A 15,488-nucleotide genomic window follows, 5' to 3' on the forward strand; every position below is an offset into this window, starting at 1 on the left:
TCAAAGGCCTGTGCCGGAGAGGGACAACGATTTGTTGTTTTCTTCGCTGGAAAAGCGGCCATTAGCGCTGGTTCAGCCAGGGTGAGAGTATCTGTGCTGCTCCTGTGAAGTATCTGGGGTCAAGTGAATCATGGCTGGTTTGAACGATAATTGTTCTAAGAGCCCAACAAAGTGGAGTCCAGACGATATTCGGTTGTTCTTTGAGATATTAAAAAAATACGAATTAATGTGGAATGTTCGCCATGCTGGTTTATTATTAAGTATTATTATAAGTAGGTTACTCCAACAAAATGGAGAGAAACGAGTATTTGGAAACTAAAAAGACCTTATTAGTCAGGATTTAGTTGTTCCCGACGTTGCATTTTTAAAGGCTAGAATAAGGAGTATAAAAACAAAGTACAGACTTAAGTTGTTAAAGATGATCCCACTATACATTTTCACTGTCCTCACTGGACTGCTTCTAACGACGCACTGGCAGGCTCGAAAGATATCGGCACCTTTTATACTGTCCTCGTGTACAGGCTTACTTGCCGGATAGTCACCAAGCGGCCGACATTTGCCAGATCTACTTGCCGCCTGCACAGTCCCCGTGTACAAGCACCTTAAGCAATGGAACCCGTTCTAAAATAACTCAAACAATGTTCACATTTTATTGACATGTATGAATTGAATTCACAGCGCAGCTTTACTCCCTGATGAATTAAATATGTAGTGAAGAGATCTCAACTAATTCTCCTTACAATACGTGAGCATGTCTAAAATTTGACTCATTTTTGTCGTATGTAAAAAATCGATTTATCATTCAAAGCTTCAATCAAAACAATCCATGGCTAAAAAATTCAAGAATAAAAAATTTGAGTATCATTTGCTTCATTCACTAAGAAGGAAATTCATATTGGCCATTTTGATCGCAAACACATTGCGAATGGATCAAACTTTAAATGCAAGAACTCCAAGTCATTACAAATGAAAAATGAACTTAAAAACATTACATGCTCTGAGTTACAGCAAGCATCATATTATAAAAACTTGTCATCGAATGCAACACAATAAAACATTTGATGAAATTAAATCCTAGCTACTATAATTCTGTTGGATTACATTTCATTTTAAGTTGAGCTTCTAGCAAAATCTTTCTCTTCCATTCTTCAAAATCATCGTTATCTTGGTCCTTGTCACATTTCTGCTGCTTAGAAGCCACGTGGTCTTCAGCATCATTAGCCATGTTGTCTTCAATGAGCTCCATGAGAGTTTTTTGCCGCTTACGATCCCCTTCAGTTGTTTTATTGCCATCCTGAAAAAGTAAACCATGATATTTGGCTGCTCAGAAACTTTGCATGAATTCTCAGACTTTAAAAAATATTTAGTGCTGACATTGAAAGAGTAAGATTAAATTATTGGTACAATACATTTGAAGGTTCTAAGTATTACAATGACTTAACAAATAACGCACACTAAAGTTTTTTGAGTTAAAAAAGTGGCCAGAAATAACAAAAAATTCATAAAATATGCTAGTAAAACAGTATACGATCATTAGTATAAACAATTCTTGGCTCACAAATAAGTTGAGAATGAATAGTACAATGCATTGTTACTATAGAAAACAATGAAAATTTTTGTACTCGATGTACTCGACGAGATGTACCTATTCGACATCGAGATGTACTCGATGATGATAATAGGTGACTTGCACGTTAATGCATTGCATCACATACGCAGATTATGAACACAACAGATGTAGTGTTAACATAACTACACGTTATTAATAGCTGGTTTACTCTTTTATTCTGCTATTTGTGAAACGATGATGGATCTGGACTCCAAAATCTTTTTAATAAAGTGACGGTAAATTTATTTTCGGCATATTATTTACTTATAAACTCTAGACTGGCACTTAATAATCAACCATTTTAACATCAGAAAATTCAGATTTCTTTATCATTAACCTGCAGTTACTAAGAGCAATATTATTGTCCGGTGTTAATCTGGCGTCTCATTATAATCATTATTATTGTATGTAATTGAGACGTAATATTCATTTGACCTGATAGAGATTGAGGACGAGTCAACGTCTGAAGTACACGCGATAGATCACGCGATCAAGACCTCAGTAGTGGGCGGAGCGAAGGTAATAATATACGTTTAAAAACTACTTTTAAAGACAACACTTCCAAAGAATCCAGTATCTCCAATCTTACAGATGTACAATGAATTTCTCATCTAATTTTCGAAAATTAAAAAAATTACCTTTTCAATCTTATAAATATATATGAATCTTTTTTAATATATAAATTTTTTTTCAAAATTATTTATTTTGTTAATTGATTCATGCATTGCCTCTGATTTCACACAAGTGTGCCAAATTTCAGATCAATTAGACAGGGAAAAGTGTGTCAAATATCAGTTATAAGATTTGTAGCTGACAAAATTATTTTTTCAATTTTTACAACACTTCTCTTTAACTTCACTTCTTGTTTGTCTGTCTGTCTGCTACAAATCTTATAATCGATATTTAACACACTTCTACCTGTCCAATCCATCTGAAATTTGGCACACTTGCGTAAAGTTGGAGACAATGCATGTGAATCAATTCACAGAATAAATGATTTTGAGAATTACAAAAAATTTCAATATTAAAAAATTACAAATAATTTTGTCAGCTACAAATCATATTATTGATATTTGATACACTTCTACCTGTCCAATCGATCAGATTTTGCACACTTGTGTAAAGTTGGAGACAATGCATGAATCAATTGACAGATTAATAATTTTATAAATTAAAAATTTTTTTACTATTAAAAAAATTAAAAATAATTTTGTCTGCTACAAATCTTATAATTCATATATGACAATTTGATCTCTCCAATCGATCTGAAATTTTGCACAATTGCACAAAGTCAGAGACAATGCATGAATCAGTTGACAGAATAAATAATTTGATAATTTACAAAATTTGTATATCTTAAAAAATTCGGAAAAAAATTTTCTTTAATATTTAAAAAAATTTATTTGAAAAAGTATTTTTTTTAATATTTGAAAATAAAATTAGAAATTCATTGTACATGTGTAACATCCAAGACACCGGATTGTTCAGAAGCGTTGTCTTCTGAACAATCCGGTTGTTCAGAAGCGTTGTTGTTCAGTAATTTTTAAACGCATATTATTTTAATACTGAAAAATTTTTTTTTTAATTTCTAAAATCATTTATTTTGACATTTGATTCATGCATTGTCTCCAACTTTACACAAGTGGGTAAAATTTCAGATCGATACCTAGGATAAGTAGAAGTGTATTAAATTTTGATTACAAGATTTGTAGCAGACAGACAGACAGACAGACAAACAAGAAGTGAAGTTAAAGAGAAGTGTCGTAATAAAAGGGCTGGCAACCTTAAGTACGGCCCCCCAGTAGTTGATAAGCGCTCCGCGATGTACCATGTAGCTTGAGTTCTCCGACCTTACGGTCAACGCCGTAGCTTATAACTCTGTATGGTACTAATGTATTCCCACCCCGTATGCAAGATACGTTATCTGCATAGATGTGTCTTACTTACCTTCAGTACCTTAGTCAACGAAACCCGATCCTCAGGTAGAGTTTAATAAAATGAGTTCAATATCATGAGTGCAACCTCGGACATTATTGGAGGCATCACTTCTACATTGTAACACTTGCATTTATAGCTGCTAGGAGTAAACCTAGGTTTTTGCAGGTTGCAAAATTTTAGCATCAAATAAATAATTTCTTCTATTTGCGGAAAATTACTTCTATAAGCAATTAAAAAAAATTACCTTAATGTGTATTTTGGATGCGAGAGATGTCAAAACTTCTAGTAATTTGTCAAAAGTCTTCTTATTGATTCCACAAGATTCCAACAGTCGACGTTTATTGAGCTTGAGTTTGAGCTGCACGCATGCTGCTACTAGAGCAGTGGTCTGGTAGATGGGAAGAGAAACATCAACACCATAACCCTCTGTTTCATAGGCCTTCAATATGTCCAGAGCAAGCTTCTCAGCAGCCAAAACTGAATGTGTTACTGCTAGGTCATGAATGGTGAGATGTAGGTTCAGCCCCAGCATTAGAGCAATGGCTTGGACTTGAGAGCGGTATTTGATAGCAGTCAGACCAGAAAGCTTGACACAAGCATCCTGAAAGATAAACATTGTTTAAACAAATTTGGAATTGATATCAAGAATTTATTTTGCACAGGCTTGATAATTTAGAGAATGGCTTCCCTGAAAGCAATATATTCTGATCCCTTCCATCATATACTGAATTTCAGCAATTAATGAAAGTTTGAGCTCCTGTTGACTACTGTATATATCATTCTTATCAAATTTATATACATTAATTCATATCAATGAGAATAATTAGATCAACCTAAACTTTATGATAAAAAGATCAGGAATTTAATCCTAGCACCCATTGATGCCTCGGATGACATAGCCACACATACCTTGTCAAATGTTTCATGACAGAGAGTGGCAGCAAGTTGCAGGCAGATCACCACCTCTGCTGTGGCAGTAAGTCCCTTCACCCCTCGAGCTGTCAGTCTGCGATGAAGCTCTTGAGCCTTGCTATAAAAATGGAATAAAACAGCATGAATTCACATGCTTAAAATACTCAATTCCACTTTACATGAAATTATAAAAAAAAAGTCACAAAATGTTCCAATTTTAGACTGAGGACTGATTTTTACAGGCATGAAAGTGACAAAGTTGAGGTAAAAATCTTACTTGGAATAGTCATACAATGACTGAGAAATTTTCCAGCAGGTTCATGTGCCTGTCTGATTAAGGCAATTCATATAAATTAATTGATTTTCATTACTCTGAAATTTCCTAAGCCCTTCAAAGTTTTTTTTTAGTTACATTTATATTTATTCTCTAGTTCTTAGGCTATAACCCTGATTGTCCCTGAATATTTGCAAATAATTCCAGATTTGTTTTCTCCTGTAGGGAGAAGAGGATTATATTTACCTTCACAAATAGAAATTTGATTTTGAAGTCAGTAAATATAAATTAAATTTAAAAGAGGCAAAATAGTTTTTCAACATTTTTCCAAAATGAGTAAATTATAAATTTTATATATAATAGGTTGTTAATAACAATATGGAGGCTAATTCATTCAGTCAATTGTGGCATTAACACGCGTGTTTCTAATTAGTAGTTAGATGATTTATAAAGCACTTGGCTTGCCACATGTCAATGAAACAGTATATACTTCTCAAAAATATTAATGGTAGAATTTTATTACAAATAAAACACTTTAGAGCAATTTACTATAGTGTGGAATTCTGGATAGGTAATATATTCTCACATTTATATAACAAAATGGATCAGAAGGCCTACCACGTTACACCTCCCACCACTAGTTCACTCCCTGCTTGGGTAATTAATGTCAAATTTAACTTTACAATAATTAGATTATATTCACACTGAGATTTGAATGATGGAAAGTTTGTTCAAGTTTCAAACACCTTTATATGCACCCACATATGAATTTTTCTGAGTTTTTGCATGATTTTGTCAATATTGGTTTACTGACTTCACCTCGCATCCTGAATGATTTCATCTCCCTATGAGAGTTCCTGAATGTCTCGAGACTTTTTGAAAATGTCAGTTGTTTATAATAAAAAATTACTGCATATTGATAAATCAGAGAAGCAGGATTTTGAGAACTTGGGCATGTACCATTAATAAAAATTAAATGTTATTAGAATATGGGAAATGTTAAAATTTACTAGCAGTGACACTTTTGAAATTTTAATAAAACATCTCTTATGAAAGTATTTAAAATTCATAACTTTATGGATAAATAATATTGATTATTTTCATAAATATGACAAAAATTATTGATCAGTTGTGAATATCAAAAACATTATTGAAAAATGTTTTACAATTTATAGGAACAGCACTTAGACAAGTAATCATGAGTATTTCCATGACATGAGGTACGGTATTTGTAATTTAGATGCTCGACGTTTGATGCGGTTATATCAATGGATCATTTGTAAAACAATTCCATTGTCGTCCATTGGTTCCGTTAAATGACAATGGATTTTGTAGGTAATTTATGAATCCCTATTTCACATGGGGATGAAAGTTTCTCTATTTCAGAAACATTTCGGGAATTAATAGGTTTGTAATAACTAAAATTTTGCAGTCAATAGAATCCTTGAAATTACTAAATAGTTAATTTTAAGTATTTAGGTATCAGAGTGAGATTGTCATAAGATTTGTAATTAAAAACATGCTGTTCTCAACATAAAAGACAGAATGCTTTTAATATAAAAAAATGCCTATATCTTCTGTAATAAAAATGAGCCTTCACTCACTTGGCAACTGTTGACTGAAATGCCATTAACTGATTAAGCACAGGCAATCATCAATCAGAGTCTGGACCAATCAGTGAGATGTGTGCTTTTGTTGTCGTGTCACACATATCAATTTGCTCCCCCAAATGATCTCTGTAGTGTGTCAGGCATGGAATATATCTACTTGACAAGCAGCAACTTGATTTTTTGAGCCATGGTTTTATGAACTGTGAATTCCATATCTTGGCCATGAAAAGCCATCTACAAGCCACAAATTTTTTTACTAAGTCCCATGCACATGTTATCCCAAATCTCTAATTTTACCCTAAAAACAGTCAAACCAGCAACACTAACATTTATCTTCACTCAAGTGGGAACTGAACATGTGATAATGCAGTCTGACTGCACTGACGTGACCGCAACTACGTGATCTCGAAGGAAACGTTTTGGATTGACTTGTGTTCTGCAGGATATTTTGGCAGGAGTGTAAACAAGTGCTAAAGTACTGCTGATTTTGGAAGCTAAAAATTTTTATGTAATGACATGTTTGCAAAGTGCAAACTGCAGTTTTTTCAATCAAACAAAAATACATGTCATTAGAGCCGCAAAATTTCTTCCCTACTGAAATTATATGATATTAGCGCTGCAATATTTCAGAAAAAAGTAGGGCTATTCCAGCCCTGCAGTGTGTCAGGTACTCTGTACTTGTGTTGAACAGTAAACACTGCTTTGTAGTTTAAGATATTATTATTTCAGTTAAGGTTATTTCATAGTCTTCAAATATATAGACTAGTACTGAATGAACTTATGCATCTCATCAGTTTAATTAAAATTTTCAAACATCTGCTTGAACTTTCAACTTTTCAAGGCATTACATAATATGACATTGATGATTAAAGGAGTGAGTATAACTTTTTCTCAAATTAAACACAGCCTTTCAATTTTTCAAAGTTTCTGATTCTGATCATCATGCATCATTGACATTCAATGATTCATTAGAAACGCTACTTCTAAAAATGACAGAAAATACCTTGACATGCTTAGCAAATAAAATAGCTAGATAAGCTAGTAGTAGATATTTTTCATTTCTGCTTTGGAATGAATTTTCCTCAATGTCTGCAAGCCTGCAAAAATAATAAAATTAAACCTTAAGCATGAAGAACCAAAAAGGCAAAAACCTTCATGGGACTATATAAATAAGCAGAGTTTGGATATAAGCAGAGTGTGGATATTGGAATGGAATGAGATTGTTAGGACAAATGAGTATAAGTACTTAGGGATGTGTGTGGACCATGAAGGATGTCAGAGAATAAAGGCCGCAAATCTAAGTAAGGCGAACTAATGGTTGGGTATACTTGGAAGTGCAGCAAAAGTGAGAGCAAGTAAGTATGAAGTACTGAGGGAAGTGTGGAAGAGTGTGGCAGTGCCTTGTATTATGTATGGATTGGATGTGATAGTATATAGTGATGGTGAGCTAGATAAATTGAAATTGGTGCAGAATAGAATGGCGAGATTGGCACTAGGAGCCCCCAGGTGGACAGCAGTAGACACCCTGAGAGGAGACATGGGTTGGATTACCTTTAAGGAAAGAAGAATGAGAGCAGTTTTGAGGTATAAAGTGAAACTGGAGCAAATGGACAATGAATGCTGGGCACAAAAGATGTATATTTGGAACATGAAGGTGAGCAAATGAGCACATAGATGTCGGGCAGTGGTGCGTAAGTGTGATATCACTGATATGCATAAAGCATGGGTGTGCCAAAGGCCTGCTGGGCCAAAGGACGAATGGGTGGTGAAAGTATGGGGTGCGATTAGGATAGAGTGGGATGAAAAAGAGTGGAAAAGAGAAAAAATAAGCAAATGAGACTATGGGCTGAAGGTGAGTAAGCAAGGAAAGGAGGGAAAGGGGAAAGGACACTCTAAGACTGTATCAGATGAAAATTATGCCAAAATATGAATGTATGTATGATGGTAGTAGAGGTGGGGACCTTCTGTTTTGTGTTAGGGCAGGTGTGCTAGGTGTGAATACTGAATGGACATACATACAGGTGGAATGAGAGGAGGGAAGATAAATGTTTTATGTGTGATGTGGATGAGAAGGAAACTGTGGAGCACTTGTTGATTGAATGTGGAATGTATGAGAGAGAGCGACAGAGCGTCAGTCTATGATGGAGGTGTTTCTGAATGAGAGGCGAGATTAATGAATGGGGGCATGAGAGAACATGCAAAGAGTGGATGACAATACTTTTGGGTCTGTCTGAGGGAGCAAGTGCGGCTATGTTTGAGGTTGTGAAGAGATATTTGGAAAACGTGTGGAGGATGAGGGAGAGGAGGAGAATGATAAGAGTGGGTCTTGAGGAACGGAGGGTTGAGAGAGGGGAGGGTGGGAAGACATGTGACCGTGCTGAATTGTTTTAGTACATTGTTTTATATTTTTTAGGTTGTTACAAAATGAAACAAAATTATTAAGCTTTCATATTATTTCATTATCATTAAGCTTATTTCATAGGACTGCTGTGAATACAGTTTAATTGAACTTTTGTTATGATACAGGTGTGAACTTTTAATTTTTTGACTATAGTAAAAGTTTTTAGGCAGCATGTATGACCGACATAAAGGTTGTGACCGGAGGTCACCACGCATTTCAATTCCACTATGGCAGTATGGGTCATGCCATCATGGGAGAGATAGTAGGTATTTTTCCTTTTATTATTTGAAACAGAAACTGGAGAACTCCTGTAATTTTTTATTGGTGAAAGTTCTACATAACAAATAACATTATATCCACAATCCAGTATCCACAATATAATCCAGCATAGGCCTAGCCTATGCATTCTAGGCCTATATACATAATACATATGGTAATAACATACCTATGTAACCTATCTGGTTAATCAGTCAGTCCCAAAAACCAAGAAATTTGTTCTACATTTTGTAGCTAAGCATTGCTACTTTTCAACAACATAACACAGCACACTGAATTTCAATATTTTCTTATAAATTTACTTAGCTTTATTAGTTTATATTGGTACCTACCTTAGGCTACCTATAGTACCTATTATTAGTATAGTCTTTAGAAGTGGAAGTCTTACTATTTGGTTAGGTAGGTTAGTAGAATTTTGACTCAAATTACTCAAGTCAAGGAAATTTGGATAGGTAAACATATTCTAAAAAAATATGAATCTTGACACATACTAGCGTAAATGATCAATCCCAGACCATAAGTTGAGATAATTACCATTGAGTGGCAGGAGAAGTAACTCCAATTTTCTTCCCCATAATTAGGAGGAGTTGATCTGTTTGACTCCCCGAACTCATCACTGGAAGTTTTCAAGTGACAAATACGTGTACAAACGTAATTCAGGGAGTTATCCTGCTCAATTTCGAGTTCGTTTGTGATTAAGTCCTACAAGACGATGAGCATTTGAGAAAAAATAAAATTGCGACAAGCAGCAGCAGCTGGTCAACTTGAGCAATTCAAAGGTGTAATCAAGCTTGGCGCTTGAACATGTTCGCGTGGTGTTGGCGGCTTTTTGGCGGCTACCTAACTTTCAAGTGGAACGTCGCGGTAAATTTTTGTTATGGGAGCGACTGGCGTTTTATTTATATCAAATTATTAACGAATGGTAATTCTCGACTCTTACATGAAAATGCGATGTTGTTAAAAAGATTTGCTGTAGTTGAAGGGTTGGAGGTGTGAACAAGGTGAAAACAGTCGCAGCGCGAGGTGAAAAAAATTGCACCATATTAGATTATTAGTAATTGGATTTAGGATTTTAGGTAGACCTAGGACTTAACTTTCGGTGATTTTGTACTTTTAATTAGAATATACAAATTGAAATTCAGATGACATATAAAGCTAAAGTACTTGATGTTTAACTTGCAGGATGAAGATATAATAATCTGTTTCAACAAATAGGGTGACAAATATTTCCAATAGTTTGCGCTACTAATGTTAATAATATTGAGTATGGTGAGCTTAGGACGATAATTTCTCGCCCGGTGAAGAATTTCAGAGGGCCATAGAGGCTAAAAAAAACGTCATCTAACATCAGTGGTTCAAGTGCCGCTCCATACATAAGTGTAAAAAAAAAGCGTTGGCGTGAGCTGCCTACCACAACTAACGATCACCGACCATTCCATGGACTAAGTTTAGACAACCTTTCTACACATAACTTTGTCAAATCAAAAACATGTCTAAATTAAGAGCAAGCTTTTCATTTCCAATATGCTCCTCTGAGAGTTAATTTTTTTGCTCGCTTCATTTTCACACGTATCTCGAATGAAGGTAAAATGGAAAAAAACTCGCGAATGAAGACAAAATCGGATACAGCTTCGCGAGCTGATCATCATCGTTTGCTGGTTAGCAATGTATATTCAAAATTTCGTTCAAATCTATTCTGTAGCTTAGAAGAAATTCTTGATCACTGAATTTCGGTCCGTGTCTCTATATAACTCACGAACGAAGGCGAAATTATTAAAATTACCACCTAAACATCACCGTTAGGTCCTAATGAATACGTGTATCAAGTTTCATCTAGCTGCGTTCATTAGTTTGGGGGATATTCCTTGATCATTGAATTTGGAGATTGGCCATGAGACCGGCCGCAAGTCCGGCCATAAATTTGTCCGAGACGTCATTTTCACGTACCTTGCTTAACACCAAGTTGGGTGTGCGTTGGGGTCTTAAAACTTAGCTATAGCGGGTTACGTGGGATAAAAGCAGTATAAAAGATTCTACATTGCTTGCAGAAGCGTTCTTTGAATAAATTGCAATGTTATTAATTTGGGCAAGATCAGTTTCGATGCGACAAAGAATTATGTGAAAGAAAAACGCAACAAATTATTTAAAAAAAATTGTGAAAAATTCGTCCCGAAGTGTCGGAATGGTGCTGTCATTGAACGGGACTCCCACCACAGGGGGCCCCTTCCTGTCACCGCCTACTACTAGGTACCAGCCATGTCCCGCTAATACTAATTTTTTGCAACAATCTTATTATATACAACTCAAGTCACTAAAAATTTGTGTTGAGTATTTTTGCTTTTTGTATTGGGACCAGGATGATAATAGCTTAAATTAGCAGTTGTAACTTGATGACAGATTGTCGTGTGTTTACCGGTAAATATTTCTGAGAAGTAAAAATTCTTAAGTGAAAATCGTTATAATCCCGGAAGCGTTTGCGTACCACCTTGAAGGTCCTCATGTACTACACGAGGTAAGCGATGAAATATTTTAAATCATCCAACTATCCATGAAAGACAAACAAGTTTTTGGAGATCTCCTAAGCCAAAATTTAGTTAACCGATGTCGAACATTACGGCGTTATCAAACTATAGAGCTGAATTGAATGGAGGCTAAATAAATTTAAATGTGTTGACTAAATGTCTATAGGGGTTCAAACGGAAGTTATTCGTTTCGTTTTTTATACGCACTTGTCTAATTAAAATATTTTTGTTGAGATTGAATAATTTTTCATCAATATGAACTTCTTCGCAAAATTCTATATTTCTCCAGTGAATGCTGGAACGGTATATCTTCGGGTTTTTATTTCATCGGACAAAAACTCAACATTTTCTGTCAAAAACCCCGCGAGGCCGCAAAGTCTGGACAAGTTTTTTACTCGGGAGGACATGGGCGGCTCAATTAAACCGGCGAGGCGGGCGAAAAAAAAAAACTGTCCGGATATAGTGAAGAACATTTTCAAATGGCCCCACTGATAAGCGCGACAGTTTAATTGCTTTACTGCCGCTGGAAAGATGATAGGCTCAGCCTCGCGAACGATGAGATCTTAACAAAAAAAGCGCCATAGCGTCCCTTCGATATAGCGACACGAATGACTGATTGATTATTTTCCCTTACCCTCATGATAGAATAATGACGTGAATGCAGTTTCAATTGGTTTATGAAAAAAAATTCCCAATAACTTGAAAATAAAATTGTTACCATACCGTAGAGATCAAAATCGGAACCTATATCGGAAATCGGAAAATAAAAAAATACCTATTTCATAATTTAATCACAGCCAAATTCATATTTTACTCTTCCTGGCTAAGATACGTCAGATACTTTTCAAGATCCAGATAGGATCTTAAGGCTAAGATACTTTTTTACCTGACTAAGATACGTCAGCATAGTTCGAATGTTAATGCCATTCTGATATCGCCACAACATGCTTATGATGTCTTTGGCATCATCGTCTTTCCACTAACTTCTAAAGTTGTAATGATACTCGATCATATCGAAGCAGAAAATGATTGAATCTGTTGTAGAATAGAAGCTAATTATATGTAGTTTCTTTACATAGAAGCATGAATGATTTTGGGTGTACTTTGTTAGGAATAATAAGGCAAAATTGCGTGACCGTTCAAAACGAGCTAGTGTATGCAATTGGATTGGATTGACCATCTCATTAAGATAAGCTCTAAATTCGAGAGAGATAGATTGAAATGAATGCTAGTCGCAAATTAAACTGAACTGTTGATAATACTGCCTATTTTAGTATCGGGATGAATTGAAACGCCTGTGGCCTTAGATCGAAATTATTATTGAGGAATTTTACGCTATTTGTATCAATAAATTTATAGCTATGTAGCGATCTCGCTTCATACTCGGGTATACGGAGAATCGTGACCTGAGACAGGCCAGGCATGCCTTAGCTGGGACGAAGTCCTGCGACTGCAACGACTGGAGGTCACAGCTGGGATGAAGTCCTGTGACTGCAACAACTGCAGGTCACAGCTGGGACAAAGTCCTGCGACTGCAACAACTGCAGGTCACAGCTGGGATGAAGTCCTGTGACTGCAACGACTGGAGGTCACAGCTGGGTTGAAGTCCTGCGACTGCAAATCCTGCAGGTCACAGCTGGGATGACTCACTGCAAGTAGGACAGGCTTAAGGCCACGTTTCCTTTGATCCTTGGAGGATCGAGTGAATCTCGGTCGAGTTTAGAGAAGCTGAAACAATATCGCGCCGAGACAGCCGTGAAGGTCTCAGCAGGTATATCTGAATAGATGGTACCATTGTTTAGTTAGTAGACTCGAGATGCGGTCCGTTCGTCAATAATGTAAAATAATTAAACGTGGAACTATCATGCTGTCGCTCATCATTTTACACATAAAATTTAATTTATTTTTGAGGAGAGGTATATTTCGGTCACTGAATCTTTATTGTATCCTCCTAGAAGGCGACGTGTATCCTCCTTAAAACAAAAATGTTTTACAGATGAAAATAAAAATTTAAAATTTCTTCGAACTCAATGATGGAATAAAAAATTATTACTTTATAATTACTACAGATCATTATTATTCTAACCAACTAATTTTTCGGGGCGCACGAGTTTAACTTTCAGCCTCCTGGCCTTGGCTCGATATCGTTTTAATTGGCCGGCTCTTAAAGCGCTTCTATGCGCGCGGTAATTACCCATTTTCAAATTCGGTCACAGTTGCCGATTGATCTGTGATTTACTATTGATGATGAGGAGCTAAGGAAATGAGGCTACACATGAAAGAATCATATTCAATTGTGGCCTAAGAACAACTGAGAATCGTTTTATGAAAAATGTTTAAAATTGTTAAAATCTTTGGCGACGATAAGGGGTTTTAAAGGTATTTATCGTCTTAAATAAAATTTGAAATAACGGAAGGAAATTCGTTCTTTTGATGTTCATGGACCGCGTTCACTTTCACGCAGAACACAAATTATCTGAAAACTGAAAAACTCGGCAAAAAATCTCACCAGAAGCTTGTTTCTTCCCGTAAATAAGAATTGCATGCAAAGTATTGGTTTCAAGTGCTGCTAATAACCGTTTAGCTGGCAGTGAGGGCTGTTTTCTGGTAGAATTTTCATGAGGTGAAAATCGGACCCAATGACCCCTAATACTCAGCGTCGCAGATGGTTAAAATAAAATAATAAAAACTAATATTTTATTTCATAAATGCTACCATCGAGGCAGGGGTTTCCAACTCATAAATGCTTAAATTGAAGCAGGGGTTTCAACTCATAAATGCTTCAATTGAGGCAGGGGTTTCAACTCATAAATGCTTCAATTGAGGCAGGGGTTTCAACTCATAAATGCTTCAATTGAGGCAGGGGTTTTAACTCATAAATGCTTGCTCCCGTGGTTGCCCGGGATCGATAAGCCCTGCAAATTTTGAATTATATCATCCAGAAACGCGTTAGTAATATAAAACTGGCCAATAATTTTTCATGCTGATAAACGAGAGGTTCTATTTGGCTGTTCTTCATGAAATGAAACATATAAGGCATTTTTCTTTAATAGGCATTTGAGCCTATCAAATAACATTTTTACCTACCTTTTTAAAAGACAAACTCCAATTTTTAATAGATAATTTTTTCAAGCTTTGTAATGCCTTACTATTCTGTGACTGATAATAAGTATCAGGGTCCAGGTATTATCCCTACACGATAAGTGTAACGGATACACGCCCTTAGAGCCTCATTATCTCTACAGCGCTATGACTCGAACATAACAACACTCAAACTTTGACAAATATTCATTAGATAGTTGGTCGAATTTGAAATTTAAATACTAGTTCTCCTGCAGAAGTGTTAGAAAAAATAAAACAATTCGATTGTTAGGATTGTTAACATGAATTCAGTAAAAAAACACAGGTGCGAAGTTAATTAAACGCTGGGAGCAAACACCGCAGACTTAAACAATTTGAACATGAACTTTCCTAACAATTTTGGACAATAAGTTGGGAAATGCAATTCAACAATAATAAATATTTTTTGACAAAAATTAACCCTCCAAGCAAATGGCATTGAAACAACGTTGATTACGAATTGATTTCGTTGAAACAGAGTTTAATCAACGTAATTCTAACTTAGAACCCAATGAGAAGGCTTACTTTATTTTGTACCCAGGGCACGGTGGGCAAAGGTAGAGCGTTTAGTCTAGTAGTGGTGCGGCGAAGGTTCAGTAGCGCCTTGGATGTTGGCAAGTGAGGTTGTGACCGCCGTGTGCTGCTCGCCCGGCACCTGCAGGTGCCTCGCCCAACAAGAAACGACATCGTTTAGCTTCCCCTGAATGTGTTTCCTGAGTGCAGAATAATTTAAATCATTAACCTTTCTCCTTATTATAGCAAATGCTTGACGTGTCGAACGGAAATTGGTTTTAAATTCATGATGAATTAAACTTGAGAATTAAAG

The 15,488-nt window shown here is 35.7% G+C and overlaps 1 protein-coding gene across 3 annotated transcripts; it reads right to left on the reverse strand.

Annotated features, from left to right (window-relative positions):
- Positions 1 to 634: 634 nt before the first annotated feature.
- On the reverse strand, positions 635 to 9,929 carry LOC108677441 (origin recognition complex subunit 6). Of its 3 annotated transcripts, XM_047881016.1 has the most exons (5): positions 9,353 to 9,527; positions 4,457 to 4,577; positions 3,792 to 4,148; positions 1,068 to 1,294; positions 635 to 983 (listed from the first exon to the last, which is right to left on the reverse strand). In XM_047881016.1, the coding sequence occupies exons 1-4, from the start codon at positions 9,478 to 9,480 to the stop codon at positions 1,082 to 1,084; spliced, it is 819 nt and encodes a 272-aa protein (XP_047736972.1). In that variant the 5' UTR covers positions 9,481 to 9,527; the 3' UTR covers positions 635 to 983; positions 1,068 to 1,081. The 3 variants fall into 3 exon arrangements, with proteins under 3 accessions (XP_047736972.1, XP_018021150.1, XP_018021149.1); XM_018165661.2 differs by lacking the exon at positions 9,353 to 9,527 and adding an exon at positions 9,555 to 9,929 and having other exon boundaries at positions 635 to 1,294; XM_018165660.2 differs by having other exon boundaries at positions 635 to 1,294; positions 9,353 to 9,526.
- Between the last annotated feature and the right edge of the window lie 5,559 nt (positions 9,930 to 15,488).

Source organism: Hyalella azteca, unplaced genomic scaffold (genome assembly GCF_000764305.2).
Source record: "Hyalella azteca isolate HAZT.00-mixed unplaced genomic scaffold, Hazt_2.0.2 contig6852, whole genome shotgun sequence".
Classification (NCBI taxonomy): Eukaryota; Metazoa; Arthropoda; class Malacostraca; order Amphipoda; family Hyalellidae; genus Hyalella; species Hyalella azteca.